The sequence below is a fragment of the Cervus elaphus genome, chromosome 14 (genome assembly GCF_910594005.1).
Source record: "Cervus elaphus chromosome 14, mCerEla1.1, whole genome shotgun sequence".
NCBI classification, from domain to species: domain Eukaryota; kingdom Metazoa; phylum Chordata; class Mammalia; order Artiodactyla; family Cervidae; genus Cervus; species Cervus elaphus.
Genome location: NC_057828.1, coordinates 43,885,051 through 43,901,870, shown reverse-complemented (window position 1 = coordinate 43,901,870; position 16,820 = coordinate 43,885,051). Strand labels below are relative to the sequence as shown.

The window sequence follows — 16,820 nt, the reverse complement described above, 5'->3', positions numbered from 1 at the left end:
TGCCCCACAACAAAAGAAGTCACTGCAATGAGAAGCCCATGGACCACAAGAAAGAGTAGCCCCTTCTTGCCTCAACTAGAGAAAGCCAGAGTGCAGCAACAAAGACCCAGCGCAGTCAAAAGTAAATTTAAAAAAAAAAAAGAGTGAGGACCCTGGCTTGAGGCTACCTGGGTTTTGAATCTTGGCCTTGCCCCTTGCTAGCAAGTCCACTAACTTCCTTGGGCCTTGGTTTCTCCATTCATAAAATGGGGATCACAAGACAGCACTGGATTGGTCTGAGACTTAAGCTGGACAAACAAGTTAAACATTTAGCATATTGCCTGGCTTAAAATATGTTCCTCAGTGGCTCAGCAGTAAAGAATCTGCCTGTGATGCAGGAGACGTGGGTATGATCCCTGGACTAGGGAAGATCCCCTCAAGAGTGGCATGGCAACCCACTCCAGTATTCTTGCCTGGAGAATCCCATGGACAGAGGAGGCTGGAAGTTCATGGGGTCGCAAAGAGTCAGACACGACTGACTGACTAACACACACACACACACACACACACACTGGCTTAAAAAATAACACTCATTATTTAAATTTCTTTTTTTGACTAGGAAACAGAAAACACATGTACATGATACAAAATTCAAAATATACAAAAGGGTGACGCATGGACATTAAGTCTTCCTCTTTCCAGGAGCTCCAGCTAGTTAGTTTCTCTTCGTAGGTGGAACCACTGCTTCTTGTTCCTTGGATACTTTTCCAGAAATTCTATTCACTAACAAATATATAGACAGAGATCTATATTTTTTCCTTCACAGAAATTATAGCATATGATATTCACTTGCATATTACTTTTTTCATTTAAGAGAACAGCTTGGAAATTCTATTATTATTATTATTATTATTATTATTAAAGGGAGTGGAAGCCAGTGGGAGTTAGCATATTACTTGCATGTTACTTTTTTCATTTAAGGAAACAGCTTTGAAATTCTATTACTATTATTATTATTAAAAGGAGTAGGTACCAGTGGGACTCACTGATGGCTGTAAAGTGGGCGGAGGCTGAGAATCTGCCAGTAACACAGAGAATGTAGCTGTTCACTGAGACTATCACACTTCCTCCGGTCAACAAAAGAAATGATAAAAATGGATAAAAGCAGAGGATGAAAGGGAGAACAGCCTCTTGTGGCACCAGACCACCGCCCTCTAGCCCAGCTATCCTTTCTGTACCTTCCCAGAAAAGCAGAGTCCGGTTCCTTTAAATGTGCACAACACGTGCAGCACGTACCGGGAGTAACATCTGGGCGGCTGCCACCCCTGGCTGCTTAAAGAGACAGGCCTTCCCTTCTGACGAAGCTTGGACCGAGTTCAAGTTGCAGCAATTTCGTGAAGGGGGTTGGGGGGACAGAAGAATGGATATCGAAATTGGGGAGGTGGGGCAGGCTTCACCAGGGTGATCCTTTCTCAAAGGGAGGCCACCAGCCTCCAAGATTGATTTCCGCTACTGGTTTGCAATGACTCTGGGAACCCCACTGCCCTAGGATTTTTTCTGTCCAGAGTACGTCACCATCGTCGAGATTCTTCTTGGGCCCGAGCAAAAGGGAAGTTAGAGAAAAGTTGCCTCCCTTTCTGTGATCCCACATCAGCTGTGTGACTTTGAGCAAGTTGCTCCACTTCTCTGAGCTCTGATTTCCTCATTTCACAAACAGGGGCAATACTGCCCAACTGGCAGGGCCCTGGGGAATGGGACATGAGCCAGAACTGAAAACTGAGCCAGTCAACACATGCTCCTTCTCTTCCCCTCTGCTTATCCTTCCATTTCCTCCTCGAAGGAGCTGGAATTTCAGCCTGCATCCTCCTGAATTTAAAAAACATCCGGTGGATCCTGGCATCAAGTCCTGTCCCCAGCTGCAGAAACTCCCTGCCCTGGGTCCCAGGTCCCATTTGGCTGGCAGAGGCCCTGGTTGGCACACATGCCTCCCTTCACTTGCCTTTTGACCTTGAGCTTGCTGCCGCGTCCCCTGGGCCTCACTTTTATCATCTTTACCACGAGTGAATCTCTGTACAATGAGATGATCTCCCAGGTTCCCAGGGACTGTACCTACTTTCTAAAAGAACATGTGGGATTCCCTGGTAGTCCAGTCGCTAAGACAGAGCTCCCAATGAAGGGGCCCAGGTTCGATTCCTGGTTGGGGAACTAGATCCCACAGGCCACAAGTAGAGTGTACATGCTGAAACTAAAGTGCGTGCTGCAAGGATGATCGTTGAAGATCCCATGTGCTGCAACTAAGACCTGGCGCGGTCAAATAAATACATACATAAATAATATGCTGACTTTGTTTGGATTGTACAAATAGTATATATTCATTGTAAAATAATTCTAAAAACAATGAAAAATATAAAAAAGAAAATAAAAACTACCTGGGAATAACATACACATGTTCCCACAAGCTGGAAATTACGACTGTAAACATTTGACTGCCATTTTCTTTTAGCATCGTGTCTGTAAGGATATATTTTTGCTGAGTGGAGTCAAAGTGTATATACTGCTTTCCCCTCATGACATCCTATCAGTGGTGTATTCCTCACGCTGAAGCAGTCCCACATGCTTGAAGCACTCACTTCTGTGAAAGACCTTAAACAATTTCATTCATTCATTCATTCAACAGTGACCTCAGGGCCAAGACCTTCCTAGGCTCCGAGGTTGTCCTTTACCTCCCAGGGACAAACAGGCAGAGTAAACTGAGCCCTCATTGTGGGTCGGTGATGCGCTTTCTACATGGCCAGCAGCCAGGAGGGCCCGCAAGGGTGTGGATGCCTCTGAACACATTCCTGCCGGCCTCGCCCACTCCAGGCTCAGACCCTCACGCCCACTTTCGCTTTGAACAAGGACTAATGAAATCTGAAGGGCTGAGACGTACTGAGAGCTTATCACGGGGCTGTTCTAAGTGCCCCGTTGGTAGCAACGTCACTAACCCGTGCAGAATCCAATGCATAGCGGCCATCGTAAACCCCACTTTTCAAGCGTGGAAACCGAGGCTCACATTGATCGTTACCATCAAGGCTTGGCGCAGGGTCTTGGGTATAGAAACTGTTGCCTCGCCCCGTCTCGCCTCCTCTTCCCGGTCGAAGTGAAGCCCCGGGAGAAGAGAGGGATCAGGGCGGCGGCGGCAGGACCCGGGAGCCGCGGGAACAGGCCGCAGGGAGCTGCCTGGACTCGGAGAAGCAGCGGATTCGGGCGAGTCTGCAGGAAACCCTGCCCCCAGGCCGCGCGGCGCGACACCGCCCCCGGGGCGGGCCCAGTGCGTGGCAGCGGGATCGCCGACCCCATCGCGAAGTTTCCAGCCTGCGAGCGCCGCTGGACCGGCCGGACGTTCCTAGATCCCAGCCATGCGGCTCCTGCTGCTCCTGGCCCCGCTGGGCTGGCTGCTCCTAGCAGAAACGAAGGGTGACGCCAAGCCGGAGGGTGAGGGCTCCGGGCGGGGGAGTGGGGGGTGCGGGAGGGAGGCAACAGGGGCTGGAGCGGGAGGATGGGGGCAGGAGGGCTGGTCTAGGGTCTGCCTCCGTTAGGAGAGGTCTGTAGGGAAGTCCTGGGCTTCTGAGGGTTTCTGGGTTCAGGTTGCTGATCCCCTGACTCGCTGGTGACTTGGTCGCTTCCCCTCTTAGGGTTGCGGTTCCCACTTTCATGCCGCTGGAGGGGAGGAATGGCCGAAGTCCCGTTCAGTACCCGAAGGGTCAAAGAGTAGTAGCACGCATAATAATAAGAACAGTAGCCACCATATATGGAGCGCTGGCCACGGATCAGACATCAGTTAAGCCGATCCCAAGCTGAAGCCCATCCTTCTACTATTCCCATTTTCCAGCTGGGCAAACTGAGGCTCTAGAGTTGACTCACTTGCCCAAGGTCATTCTGCTTGTGGACTTTGGAACCTGGATTCTCACTTAGGCCTCACAACCCTGGAGTGAGGGGCCCCTGGGTAGGGTCGGGGGTGGAAAGGGTGGCTTAAATGCCAGAACCGTTGGTACTTGCCTGTGTCCTCTGTGGCCTGCTCTGCCCCTGTCAGGTGGGTCTTAACTCTCTCTGGGTTGCACATGAGGAAACTGGGGCCCAGACAGGTGCAGTGACTGCCCAGGGAGGTCCAGCCTTGGAGTGGTAGGTCTCAGATCTGCTGGATTCCAGGTCTAGTGCTCCTACATCCCCAAGGCAGACTGGATTTCAAGGTGTCCCACCATCCCAAGTGGGTGCTCTGCTCCTCCCCAGCTCTACCTGGACCACTTGCCCAGTGAGCATCTGAGAGCCCCCAGGGGGACACTGAAGGCAGGCCAGCCCAGCAAAGCAGAGCCAGACTGGCCACAGCCTCCATCATCCCCGTTCTGCTTGGTCCACCCTCCTAGAGAACCTGGGAACAGAGTGGGGGTAGTTTAGCAGATGGTACCTGGGAACAGATGGTAGTTTAGCAGACTTGGGCCAGGAGAAGTGGTGGGAACCACCATTTCTTGAATACTTCCTTTGTGTCAGGTTCTACCCAAGGCCACATGTCTCCCATGGTGAAGCAGTGTTGCTTCATCTCCATGAGGCTTGGTGTTCTAGCCTGCAAAACAGGAGCGAACATACCTCAGTCCCAGAGCTTGAACAGGGATTCCGTGGGTTGAGCCCTGTTGGTGAGAGTTCAGCTCAATGCCCAGGCCATCAAGGCATTTTCTTTCTTGGGCCCAGTGCTACTTTCTGGAGTACCCAGCAGGACAGTAAGACCTGTCAAAAAATCCGATGAGGGCGGTGCTAAGCACAGGGCTGGGCTGGTGGTATGTGCAAAGGGCCCGTGGCCGGGGTCTAGTTGCTGGCCTTTTTTCCCCCTGAGTCTCTCTTCCTTCTGCTTCTACTGATGTAGGCTCCCTCCACTTTAGACCATCCCAGGAGAGAAACCCCAACCACCTATGATGAAACTCAGGGGGGTGAGTTGGAGAGACCAAATTGAGGACAAGGCTGCAGGTGCCCTGATCCCCAGCAGGTGATGAGAGGGGGCAGAGTAGGTGCAAGGCAGCCTCCACAGAGTGTGCAGGATCCTGGGCATTGCTGAGATAATCCAGGTAAAGCACCTGGTAGATAAGCAGGTCCCCAGACATGTGGCTAATATCAGGCCGCTCTCAAGTGGCTGCCCTGTGCTTCCCTTGCTCCACTCAGACCTTTTTGATAGCGTAAGTAATTATTGGGCCCATTTTGCAGTTGGGAAGACTGAGTTCCCTGAAAGGTTAGACCCCTGGTCTCAGGTTGTCACAGCTGGTTGGAGGTGGCATCATTGACTGCAACTCAGACCTTCTGCTCATTCCTGCTGACCCCTACCTTTGGATAGAGGGGTGTCCTTGTCGGGAGATGCTGCTTGGAGGAGTCTCTCCAGCTATCCCAGACCCAGCTGGTTGGGACCCCTCAGTCTGCTGGCTAAGAAGACAGCGGAGGATGGAAGTTTTTTCTCTAGGCCTTGCTCAAGCTGCCTACTGGCCTCCTGTCGAGGCCAGCTCCTTCCTCCCCCTGGCTGGGCGGAGCCACCCAGCCCAGGCCAGCACCAGGTGGCCAGGATAGTGCAGCTGCAGAGGAAAGTTCCATGGGGCAGGCGCAGGGACTGGGCCAGATGTCCCTCGGGGGCCCAGCGAGGCCTGAAGTGGGGCCAGGAACTTGCTGTCTGGGGCTTGGGCGGTAGGGTGGAGATTCTCTCAAGAGCTTGTCCACCCTTCGAACACCCAAGGATTTGACACAGGGAGAGAAAGATGGATGGTTCTCACTTTCCGGGTGCTCCCAGTCTAAGGTGGGAGACACGGAGCTCCTCATCGCAGTGGACGCCCAATCCAGTGGGGGAGACAGAACCCTCTGTGCCCTCCTGTGCCCGAGGGAACAGACATTGCCCCCTCCTGGGGGAGCCCGCAGACTGATGGGGGGGGGTACCAAAAAAGGCCTTCAATAAAGCAGGATCCAAACAAGCAAATTTGCGCAGAGCTGAGGGAGCAGGGGAGTCCCCAAAGGCAGCCCGGTCCTTTCTGCCTTTCTTCCCGCTCCCTTCTTCCTGGGCTCACGCCTTTCTCTGCAGGCCTTCATCTGGCCACGGAGAGGGGAGGACCAGCCGCAGCCCCGTAGGCGCTGAGATCTGAGGCTCCAGGATTACCAGCTAGGCTCTGGTGGGAGCTTCAAGCCCTGCTGTGGAACAGCGGGAAATGGAGAAGCAGGCAGACCCAGCTGGTTGGTGTGTGTGTGTTGGGAGGGGGGAGTCTGAGGAGACCTAAGGGTGTGAGTGGGAGGCCAGACCCCTGAGGAGAGGCAGGGTTGGCTCTGGCCCTGGGAATCCCCATCTCCAGGCTCTGCTTCCGTTCCAGCCCCAGGTGGGCGTTGAGGATGGAGGAGGAGTTTTCATTCATTTCCACCTCCCCAGGGAGCAGATCGGGTGTGTCCTGACCACGCCTTGAGATCCAAGATGCACAGACCGTCTGCCCCCTTGCCTGGGCTGGCATTGCTTGGGGCGAGGAGTTGGCATACCACAGAGCACAGCTGAACTGGCCTGAATCCCCAGCCTTCTCTTAGGATCCCAGAGAGATGTCTGCACTCCCACAAGCCCTTGACTCAGCCTTTCCGGTCATTCTTGCTCTCAGAAAGGCAGCTCCCCTCCATCCTGGTTCCCCCAGCATAGTTCCCTCTGTTAGGGGAGGTTCCATATGACAAAAATTCCTTCAATCCTCACAAGAGTCTCTGGAAGAAGGTGTTTTTTCTTTTTCTGGCTGCTCTGTACAGCTTGCAAGATCTTAGTTCTGTGACCAGGGATTGAACTTGGACCTTCAGGAGTGAAAGTGAAGAGTTCTAACCATTGCTCGACTGCCAAGGAATTTCCTGATATTACTGATACTACTCCCGTTTTGCAGATAGGAAAACAGAGGCGCAGAGAGGCTAAGTTACTCTCCTAGCAGTCTGTCTCTCGCAGTTTGCCACTCCGCTCTGCTGTTTGGTTTATCTCTGCTGACCCTGGATCATGGGTCATCATCTCTCCAGGGAAACCACTGCTGGACTTGGAGCAGCAGGTCAGGGGGACCGAGAGCCCTGGATGGCCGGCCTCACACGGGCCTTGGCCTCAGCCCATGGCGGCTGGCTGGACCAGACAGCAAGCAGGTGGGCGGGTCCCTGGTGTTCACGGAAGGCGAATCCTCCACGTTGTCAGCCTGTGGGCTGCCCAGAGCTCTGGCTGCGCGGTGATTTGGGAAGAGACCTCACCGTGTGACTGGAGCCGGGTGCCCATGCTGGGGAGGCCTGAGAGAAGGCGACTGGAAAGGCTGGATTCAGCTGGCAGCTGGGATTCCCAGCATTCCAGGATCTTGGACAGGGAGGTGAAGGGCATGGGCGTGTGGGATTCCAGCTCGTTCCTGTCTTACACGTCAAGGTTCTGTGACCTTGGGCAGGTTATGCAGCCTCTCTGTGCCTCAGTTTCCTCGCCTGTAGAAGGGGAGTAGAAATGTCACCTATCACATAGGATGGTTTTTTAAAAAATTATTTAATTGGCTGTGCTGGGCTTTCACGGTTGCCTGTAGGCTTTTTTTGTGAGTTGCGGCGAGTGGGCTTCTCCTTGCAGTGGCTTCTCTCGTCGTAGAGCACAGGCCCTGGAGTGCAGGTTCAGTTGCCTTGCGGCATGTGAGATCTTCCCAGACCAGGATCAAACCTGTGTCCCCAGCATTGGCAGGAGGATTCTTAACCACTGGACCACCAGGAAAGTCCCTGCTTAAGATGTTGGTGGTTAAATTCGATAACAGATGTGACATGCTTCAGGCAGTGCGTGGCATTGAGTCAAGGCTCAGCTGGTGCTAGTGCCTAATAGTCACTCCTGACAGGGCTCCAAAGGCCACCCTCTGCACATCAGGCCCAAGTCACACTCAGTCCCAGCCCTGGGGAGGGACACCAAGGAAACAGAGACATTGGGCTCATCATGATGAAGGGAGAAGGAGCAGGTTTGTACTGGTACTGCACCTGCGGGGCACACTGAGACTGCTCGAGCTGAGGACTGATGGATATAAGGGGATGAGATTGAGGAGGGCTTCCTGGAGGTGGTCTGGGGAAGGAGCAAGTTTTGCAGACAGGACAAAAGAATAGGGTGCCGGTTGGATTCATCAAGGCAGTTTCATGGGGATGTTGAGAGCTAGTGCCAGGGTCCCTTAGGGCACGGGCCTGCCTTGAGTTCTCTTGCTGTGAACCACCTCCCGAGCCCCTGCATGGGAGCCTAGAGTCAGAGGACCAGGGGATGGGTGGTCCTATCCAGTCAATCCTAAAGGAAATAAACCCTAAATATTCATTGGAAGGACTGATGCTGAGGCTAAAACTCCAATACTTGGCTACCTGATGTGAAGAGCGACTCAGTAGAAAAGACCTTGATGCTGGGAAAGATTGAAGGCAGGAGGAGAAGGGGATGACAGAGGATGAGATGGTTGGATGGCATCACTGATTCAATGGACAAGAGTTTGAGCAAACTCTGGGAAATGGTAAAGGAGAGAGAATCCTGGCGTGCTGCAGTCCATGGGGTCATAGAGAGTCAGACACGACTGAGTGACTAAACAACGTCAGCCTCCCAGGCCCTGCATTGGAGCCTAGAGTCAGAGGACCAGGGGAGATGGGTGGGACCAGAGGTTTCTAAATGTGGCTGACATCAGAAATCACCAGGGAAGTGGAGGAAGAATCCAATCCAGCCTCCTGGCTCCATCTCAGATTGCTGGTCCTGGGACCCTGGAGTGTGGATTTCACAACCTCCTTTGTGATGCTAATATGCAGGCAGGTTTGGGACCTCCTGTACTGGGCGATCGTGGCCAGGAGAGTGGACATTGTGTTGCCTAAGGAATATAGGATTTGTAAGGTCCCCTTGCAAGACCCTGGCAAGGAAAACTGAGCAGAGACAGGCTGGGCAGGTGGAAGGGGGCATATGGGGAGGGCCTGGCTGGACCGTCTCTTTAGATGGAGGCGGATGTCTGACCACAATCCAGGCCTGAGCAGGGCATGCAGGTTTAAGAGAGGGGCCTTTAGAGCCAGATGTCTGCGTCCACATCATCGTGCTGCCTTGGGCAGGTTACAGTGTCTGAGTCTTCCCCCCGCCCTGCCTCCTGCCGTCTGACTTCAGGAGCCCTTGCCAGTAGAGAATCCAGAATCTCACATAGATGCACACACTGGCTTTTTCCATCCATGAAATGTGACACTCTTCCTGTCCCCAGCAGCCCCTGCTGTCGTCCAGAGGGCCTCAGAGCTAAGGCTTTGGCTCTCCTTTCCTGGGGGCAGAATTAACCATCCAGGCAGGAGTTGGGGGGAGTCCTTCCCCCGAGTGTGAGCCACGCCCCTCTTCCCTGGACCCCAGGGTCAGATGAGGCCTCCCCTCTCCACACCTGCCTAGTGAATCCACCCTTTTCTGCCCCAGGTCTCCGGACCCACCTCCAGTGGATTCTTGCCAATCCTGGCCCGGCTGCCTGGCGCCATCCCCCTGCTCTGGGACCGGCAGCCTGCCTCTATGCTCAGCCGACTCTGCCAGGCTGGACCCCTTTGTTCTTTTAGCCCAGGCTCCTCCTGACTTCTTGGGGAGGTTAGGGTGGGAGGGCCTGACTTAACTGTGCTGGCCTGGCCACTTGGAAGGTCTGTTCATCCATAAAAGTGCTAAGTCCTGGACCCCAGGGAAACAAAACTCACCCAGTGAATCAATGATGAGTGCTGCAAATGATGGAGTCCTGCCTCTGAGGGCAGGAGAGAGGTCAAGAGAAATCCAAGAAGGCTTCATAGAGGTGGAGGTAGGGAAGAAGTGAGACCGGGAGGAAGGTTAGAGGAAGGGCAGAGAGAGAAAACCCTGGCAGGAGGGAGGTGCCCAGCAAGATGAGGAGCAGGGCCTGCTTGGTGGAGGGAATGAGGATGTCAAAGGCCAGTGGGCAGGGGCCCTGAATGCCAGAGCAAGGCGTTTGCCTCTCAGTGATCAGCACCACGAATAGCTCTTAGTGTGTGCCAGCATTCCAACAAGGATTTTCCAGGCCTGGAAGTGAAATGGGCTTCCCTGGTGGCTCAGACGGTAAAGAATCCGCCTGCAATGTGGGAGCCCTGGGTTTGATCCCTGGGTTGGGAAGATTCCCTGGAGGAGGGCATGGTAACCCACTCTAGTATTCTTGCCTGGAGAATCCCTATGGACAGAGGGGCCTGGCAGGCTACAGTCCCTGGGGTCGCAAAGAGTCATACATGACTAAGCGTGTGAAAGTGAAAAAAAAGTGTTCGTGACTGAGCACAGAAAGTGAAAAAAGTGAAAGTGTTGGTCGCTCAGTCATGTCTGACTCTTTGGATCCCCATGGATTGTGGCCCGCCAGGCTCCTCCGTCCATGAAGAATTCTCCAGTCGAGAATACTGGAGTGGGTAGCCATTCCCTTCTCCGGGGGATCTTTGCAACCCAGGGATTGAACCCAGGTCTCCTGTATTGCAGGTGGATTCTTTACTGCCTGAACCACCAGAGCTTGATCTCATTTAATTAGTCTAGCAGCCCTAGGAAGCAGGTACTGTTATTACCCCTGTTTTACAAGGGGGAAACTGCAGCTCAGAAGGTCAAGGACTTGCCCAAGGTCACACAGTTGGTAAGGAGCAGAGCCAGGAACCTATCCAAGCCAGCTACAAAGCTTTTGTTTGTTTTTTTTCCCAACCAGAGATTCAACCTGGGCCTCAGCAGTGAAAGCCCAGACTCATAACCACTAGTACACCAGGGAACTCCCAGAGCCTTTACTTCCCAGAGAATGCAGTCTCAAAGTATGGTCTGGGAGCGGTTTGTCCAGGGCTCCCAGAGGTGGCATGTGGGAGAGTTTCCAGCAGGTTCTGTTGTAGAGATAAAGCCACCCTGCAGAGCCCAGAGTGGTTCCTTGTAAAAAAGGTAGCATAAGTAAGTTCATTTATATCACTTTTTTTAGATTCCACATATAAGGAATGCCATAAAATATTTTTCCTTCTCTGTCTGACTTACTTCAGAAAGAGACTCACAGACTTAGAGAATGAACTTATAGTTGCTGGGGGTAAGGATGGGAGGAATGGATAGGGAATTGGGGATGGACATACACCCACTGCTCTATTTAAAATGGATAACCAACAAGGACCTACTGTATAGCACAGGGAACTCTGTTCAGTGTTCTGTGGCAGCCTGGATGGGAGAGGAGTCTGGGGGAGAATGGATGTGTGAATATGTCTGGCTGAGTCCCTTTGCTGTCCACCTGAAACTATCACAACATTGTTAATCAATTATGTGCTCAGTCACGCCTGACTCTCTGCGGCCCCATGGTCTGTAGCTCGCCAGGCTCCTCTGCCCATGGAATTTTCCAGGCAAGAGTACTGGAATGGGGTGCCATTTCCTATTCCAGGATAATTGGTTATACTCCAATACAAAATTTTTTTAATTTTTTTTTTTTTTTTTTTGAGAAAAGATAGCATAGCCGCTCTCTGGCCAAAGGCCAGGATTTCAAGTGAATTTCTACTGCAGGCCAACTCTTCTTGGTTCTCACAGTGTTGGGAGAATCCAAGGCCAAGTGAGGCTCAGCACAAAAATGTGTTGAGATCAATTAGCAACGTCTGCCCCTAAATGCAGGCATGGAGAGTGGAGGTTGTTCGCAGGATGATGTCTGACATTGGCCAGAGAGGTCCTCCTGGTGTTCAACATTCAGAGCGAATCCTTTCCTCTGCCCTTAAATCCAGAGAGACCCAGTCCCATAATGCAAGGTGCAGACGCTTCTGTTCTGGGCACTTCCTGCCATGTTGGTCAGTTGCCAGATAGACGGAGACCCAGGTCACGTTGCAGCTCTGACATTAACCTGCTGAGTGATCTTAGGCGTGCCCCTTCCTCCCTGGGCCCTCAGCCCTTGTCTGTGATGGGTTGATGTGAAGATACATCCCGTGGGATTTGACACATCCCTTTGGGCACAGTTACCCACTCCTGACACCACCTCTCTTCATCCTCCGTTCCCTTCTGTGTCCCTAGATAACCTTTTGGTCCTCACCGTGGCCACAAAGGAGACTGAGGGGTTCCGACGCTTTAAGCGCTCAGCTCAGTTCTTCAACTACAAGATCCAGGTAAGGGGCTCCCTGGGTGGGGGCAGAGACAGCTGAGGGGAGGTGCTAGACAGATAGAAGTCAAGATGCTCTGTCTGTCAGATGCCCAGGTGGGGCTGGAAATTGAGCTGGCCAGGTTTCTCTTTAGCAAAAGCCCATGTTAAGGGGCCTGTCTCTGCAGGCGCTGGGGCTGGGGGAGGACTGGCCTGGGGAAGCGACGTTGGCAGGCGGAGGGCTGAAGGTCCGGCTGCTGAAGAAAGCCCTGGAGAAGCACGCCGACAAGGAGAACCTGGTCATTCTCTTCACAGACAGGTAGGCAGCTGAGAGGTAGGATATTCTAGAATGAGGCCCTGCCGGGACATCAGGGATGAGGTAGGGATTACTCTAGTTAGGGTTGCCTGCAGTTCTAAGGGGTCTATGCAGAAAAGACCCATTTCCACTCTTGGTGAAAAGATGGATGGGGGGACCTGCCCAGGTATGGTGAGCTATGCTTCTTTTAATGTATATATAATATATATAATTTTATTTATTTGTTTTTGGTTGCACTGGGTCTTCATTGCTGTTTGCAGGCTTTTCTCTAGTTGTGGTGAGCAGGGGCTACTCCCTAGTTGCGTTGCACGAGGCTTCTCATTACGGTGGCTTCTCTTGTTGCTGAGCACAGGCTCTAGGGCTCTCGGGCTTCAGTAGTTGTGGCGTATGGGGCTCAGTTTTCTCTTTGGGCTCAGTAGTTTCAGCTCCTGGGCTCTAGAGCACAGGCTCAATAGTTGTGGCATGTGGACTTAGTTGCTCTGTGGCATGTGGGATCTTCCCGGACCAGGGATCAAACCTGTGTCTCCTGCATTGGCAGGTTGATTCTTTACCACTGAGCCACCAGGGAAGCCCGCTGAGCTATCCTTTGAGTGTGAAATGGGCACATGTTATGGGGACCATGTCTCTTCCCAGGGAGGAGGTGGAAACTTGGTGGGCCGGGTCAAAGGTAACAGAGCTGATCTATTTGCCAGATGTGGCCCAGAGCGAGCATGGGAGGAGGATAGTGTTAGTCGCTCAGTCGTGTCCGACTCTGCGACCCTGAGGCCTGTAGCCCACCAGGCTTCTCTATCCATGGGATTCTCCAGGCAAGGATGCTGGAGTGGGTAGTCATTCCCTTCTCCAGGGGATCTTCTTGACCCAGGGATCGAACCTGGGTCTCCTGCATCGCAGGCAGGTTCTTTACCGTCTCAGCCACCAGGGAAGCCTGGGCTCCTCCTGCCTGTGCCCTCCTGAGCCCCTGCTCCCCACCAACCCCGTCTCCTCCCCGCCCTGCTCCATCTTCTCCCGGCTCTGGCCACAGCTACGACGTGGTGTTTGCCTCGGGGCCCCGAGAGCTCCTGAAGAAGTTCCGGCAGGCCAGGAGCCAGGTGGTCTTCTCTGCCGAGGAGCTCATCTACCCGGACCGCAGGCTGGAGGCCAAGTACCCGATGGTGTCCGACGGGAAGAGGTTCCTGGGCTCCGGAGGTGAGGAGCCCGGGTACGCAGCGTGTGGCGGATGGGGCGGGCTCCAGAGAGGTCCATCCGCTGCCTTGCGGAGGACCCCCGGCTCGACATCCCACATGGCTATCGCAAGCTACTGAATGCAGAGTGTCCTTGGAAGAACTGAGTTTTTAACCTTTAAATCAGCTCCCCTGCAGTCTTCTTTATCTCATTCGATAGCCCCCCGATCTGCACAGGAGAAAACAGGGAGTCACCCCTGATTCCTCCCTCCCCTCCCCCACCTTAGTCCTTCAGCAGGTCACACCACTCCCACTCCGAGAGATCTCTGGAGTCTGCCCGCTCACGTCCACAATCCTGGCCACTGCCTCTCGGCGCCGCTGGTGTGGGCAGTAGTCTCCTGACTGCTCTGCCAGTCTCCAGCCTCGCCCCTTTCAGTCCATTCTCCACCCAGCACAGATGCGAGTCCACACACATCACTCAGTGACTTCCTGTTGCATGGAGAATAAAACCCATATTTTATTCTGGATTCCTCTGTCCAGCCATGAAGGGGGTTCCGCCCCAGCAACCCTGTTTCCCTATTGGCCAAGATAGTTAGCGCAGCCCAGATGGCCTGGCCCTGGACCAGGGGTAGAGGTGTCCTCGGGGACGGGGCCCTTTCCTGGCTGCCCACCTTTTTCTCTTCCCCTCCCACCAGTCTGCACAGTAGCTAAGGAGCTATGTGGGCTTTTCCCTCTAACACTTCCTGCACTGTGTGACTTTGGCTCAGCCTCTGCCCTTCTCTGGGCCAAGTTTCCTGGATAACTGTAGAAAAGGGGCTCCAAACTTATGCCCCACCAGCCCTGGGCTTCAGTCTAACTCAGTCATTCCCCACCTGTGTGCTGCCCAGGACCTGAGCTGGTGCAGCTTAATGGATAACAGTGATTTTTCTCTCTGGGCTCAGTGGGAACTTGTCACCAAGTGGCATTAACAGATACACTGTTTCTAGCCTATAGACAGCACCTCCCCTCAATCCAGGAGGGCTTCTGAGAGGAGGCAGGGCTTATGAATAAAGAAGTGAAAGGTGGGTGAGAGGGAATGCTGGGAGGAGGCCCTTGACTCAGAGGTCAGAAGCTGAGTGTCTGTCTCTATATGTCCCCCACCCCCAGGCTTCATCGGTTATGCCCCCAACCTCAGCAAACTGGTGGCAGAGTGGGAAGGCCAGGACAGCGACAGCGACCAGCTCTTTTACACCAAGATCTTCTTGGACCCAGAGAAGAGGGTAAGTGGCAACGGGTAGGGCTGTGGGATCTTGACGCTGGATCCCGCAGGTTGGGCTGCACTGGGAGCAGCCCCCGCCCCCCAGACCTGACCCCCTGGGTTGGGCATTGACACCCCACTTATCTATTCTTCGATTCACTCATTTATTCAGCAGGTATTTTTAAAAATATTTATTTATAGTATTTACTTTTTTATTTTTGGCTGTCCTGGGTCTTTGTTGCTGCACTGGCTTCTCTCTAGTTGCAGAGAATGGGGGCTACTCTCTAGTTACGGTGTTCAGGCTTCTCATTGCAGTGGCTTCTCTTGTTGCAGAGCTTGGGCTCTAGGGCACTCAGGCTTCAGTAGTTGCAGCTCCCGGGCTCTAGAGCACAGGCTCAGTCGTCGTGGTGCACTGGCTTACTTGCTCCACAGCATGTGGGATCTTCCTGGATCAGGGATCGAACCTGTGTCTCCTGTGTTGGTAGGCAGATTCTTAACCACTGAGCTACCAGGGAAGCCCCAGCAGATATTTACTGAGTTGTGTGTGAGATACTGTCAGGTGTAGGTAATGAACAAGACAGTTGGGGTTTCTGCCCTCCTGAACCCTCAAACCAGGGAGAGGAGGAATTTACAGCCTTGTGTCAGGTGGTGAGGATGGTCTTGAAAGGAACTGACAACCTGAGCTGCCCCTGTCCCACCCAACTTGGGGGAGTTCTAAGGGACTGATGAGATCTTGACTGGACCTGGGCCCCACAGGCCAGGCCTCTGAGCCTGTGTCAAGGCAGGGATCCTTGAGGGGAGTGGAGGTGGTAGAACTGAGCAAGTGTAGCCCCAAAGCCAGCCAGTGAACTCTGGGCAGGCAGAAAACTTGGGAACTCTTGGGGTGAGGGTCAGTATTCCTGGATTCTGCTCTGCACACCCCCTCAACCCCTATTTATGCTGTGTTGCATGACAAAGGGTAAGTCATTTCCCTCTCTGGGCCTCGATTTTTATTATACATGAAATAATGAAGTGAAGCAGTTGAACTTGTGCAGTGGAAACTATGAACTTGATCTTTGTTAGCTCAGTCCTTCCTCCTTCCCCTCTGCCTCCAGTGACATTGGTAGTAGAAGCCTATGGTCTAAAACGGTAGAGCTGCTCTCTGTGGGATGAAGGCTGAGCTTGAGTGTCACTTGGCTTGACCTAGGTTCCTTGAGACATAGTCGCATCTGCAAGAGGTAGCTTTATGTGGTGAACATGGACCTCAGGGCCAGGCTGCCCATTTCCAATGCCAGCTTAGCCAGTTACTAGCTGTGCGACCTTGATCAAGTTATCCAACCTCTCTGTGCCTTGTTTTTAATCTGTGAAATGCAATGATGATACTTTCTCACAAGACTGTTCTGTGGATTAAATGAATGTGCATGTAATACTTAGAATACTGATTGGCACACAGTCAAGTGCTGCTAAACAAGCATCTGTTATCACAATGGATGTTGTTGAACCAGCTGTCCCCTTAGATTCCTTCCAGGTCAGAGAGTCCCTGGTTCTCTGTGAATAAAGGTGCTAGAGCAGTAAATCCCAGGGGCTTGGCCACTGACTGGCCTTCCCAGGGCTCCCAGCTGCCCTGATGTGACAGGGCAAAGTGTGTGGAGGGAGAGGAAGTAGCGGAAGGGGAGGGCTGGCTCCCCACACTGGATGATGGAGCCCTGTCCACCACCAGGGCTTGTTCCTGGTGCAGTCCAATGCCCTCTTTCCTACAGGAGCAGATCAATATCACCCTGGACCACCGTTGCCGAATCTTCCAGAATCTGGATGGAGCCTTGGGTGAGTAGCCCCGACAGGGAGGGGGATCCTGAGAGGAGTGATAAGGAGATGAGGATTCCAGCCAAGGAGGTTCCTCTCAGCTGTTGTACTGGGATTTTGCCTGTCTCATCCCCACGTCCCCAGAGACCACCTGGATGTTCTCTGGGGGCAGAGCTGTGTCTCTTTGGGGTGAAGAAAGGCGGGCCAGGAGATTAGTCCAGAGAGCCTGCTGGACACCAGGGCTCAGACTGAGAGGAGCTGGGTGATGCACTCAGTGG

The 16,820-nt window shown here is 53.2% G+C and overlaps 1 protein-coding gene across 1 annotated transcript in view; it reads left to right on the top strand.

Annotated features, from left to right (window-relative positions):
- Positions 1–3,062: 3,062 nt before the first annotated feature.
- Positions 3,063–16,820, top strand: part of PLOD1 (procollagen-lysine,2-oxoglutarate 5-dioxygenase 1) — a 30,665-nt gene continuing 16,907 nt past the window's right edge. The window contains exons 1-6 of the mRNA XM_043923439.1: positions 3,063–3,453; positions 11,984–12,075; positions 12,236–12,366; positions 13,385–13,548; positions 14,670–14,782; positions 16,500–16,563. Of these exons, the coding sequence (XP_043779374.1) occupies positions 3,378–3,453; positions 11,984–12,075; positions 12,236–12,366; positions 13,385–13,548; positions 14,670–14,782; positions 16,500–16,563 (640 nt within the window). The 5' untranslated portion in view covers positions 3,063–3,377. The remainder of the gene's footprint in view (positions 3,454–11,983; positions 12,076–12,235; positions 12,367–13,384; positions 13,549–14,669; positions 14,783–16,499; positions 16,564–16,820) is intronic.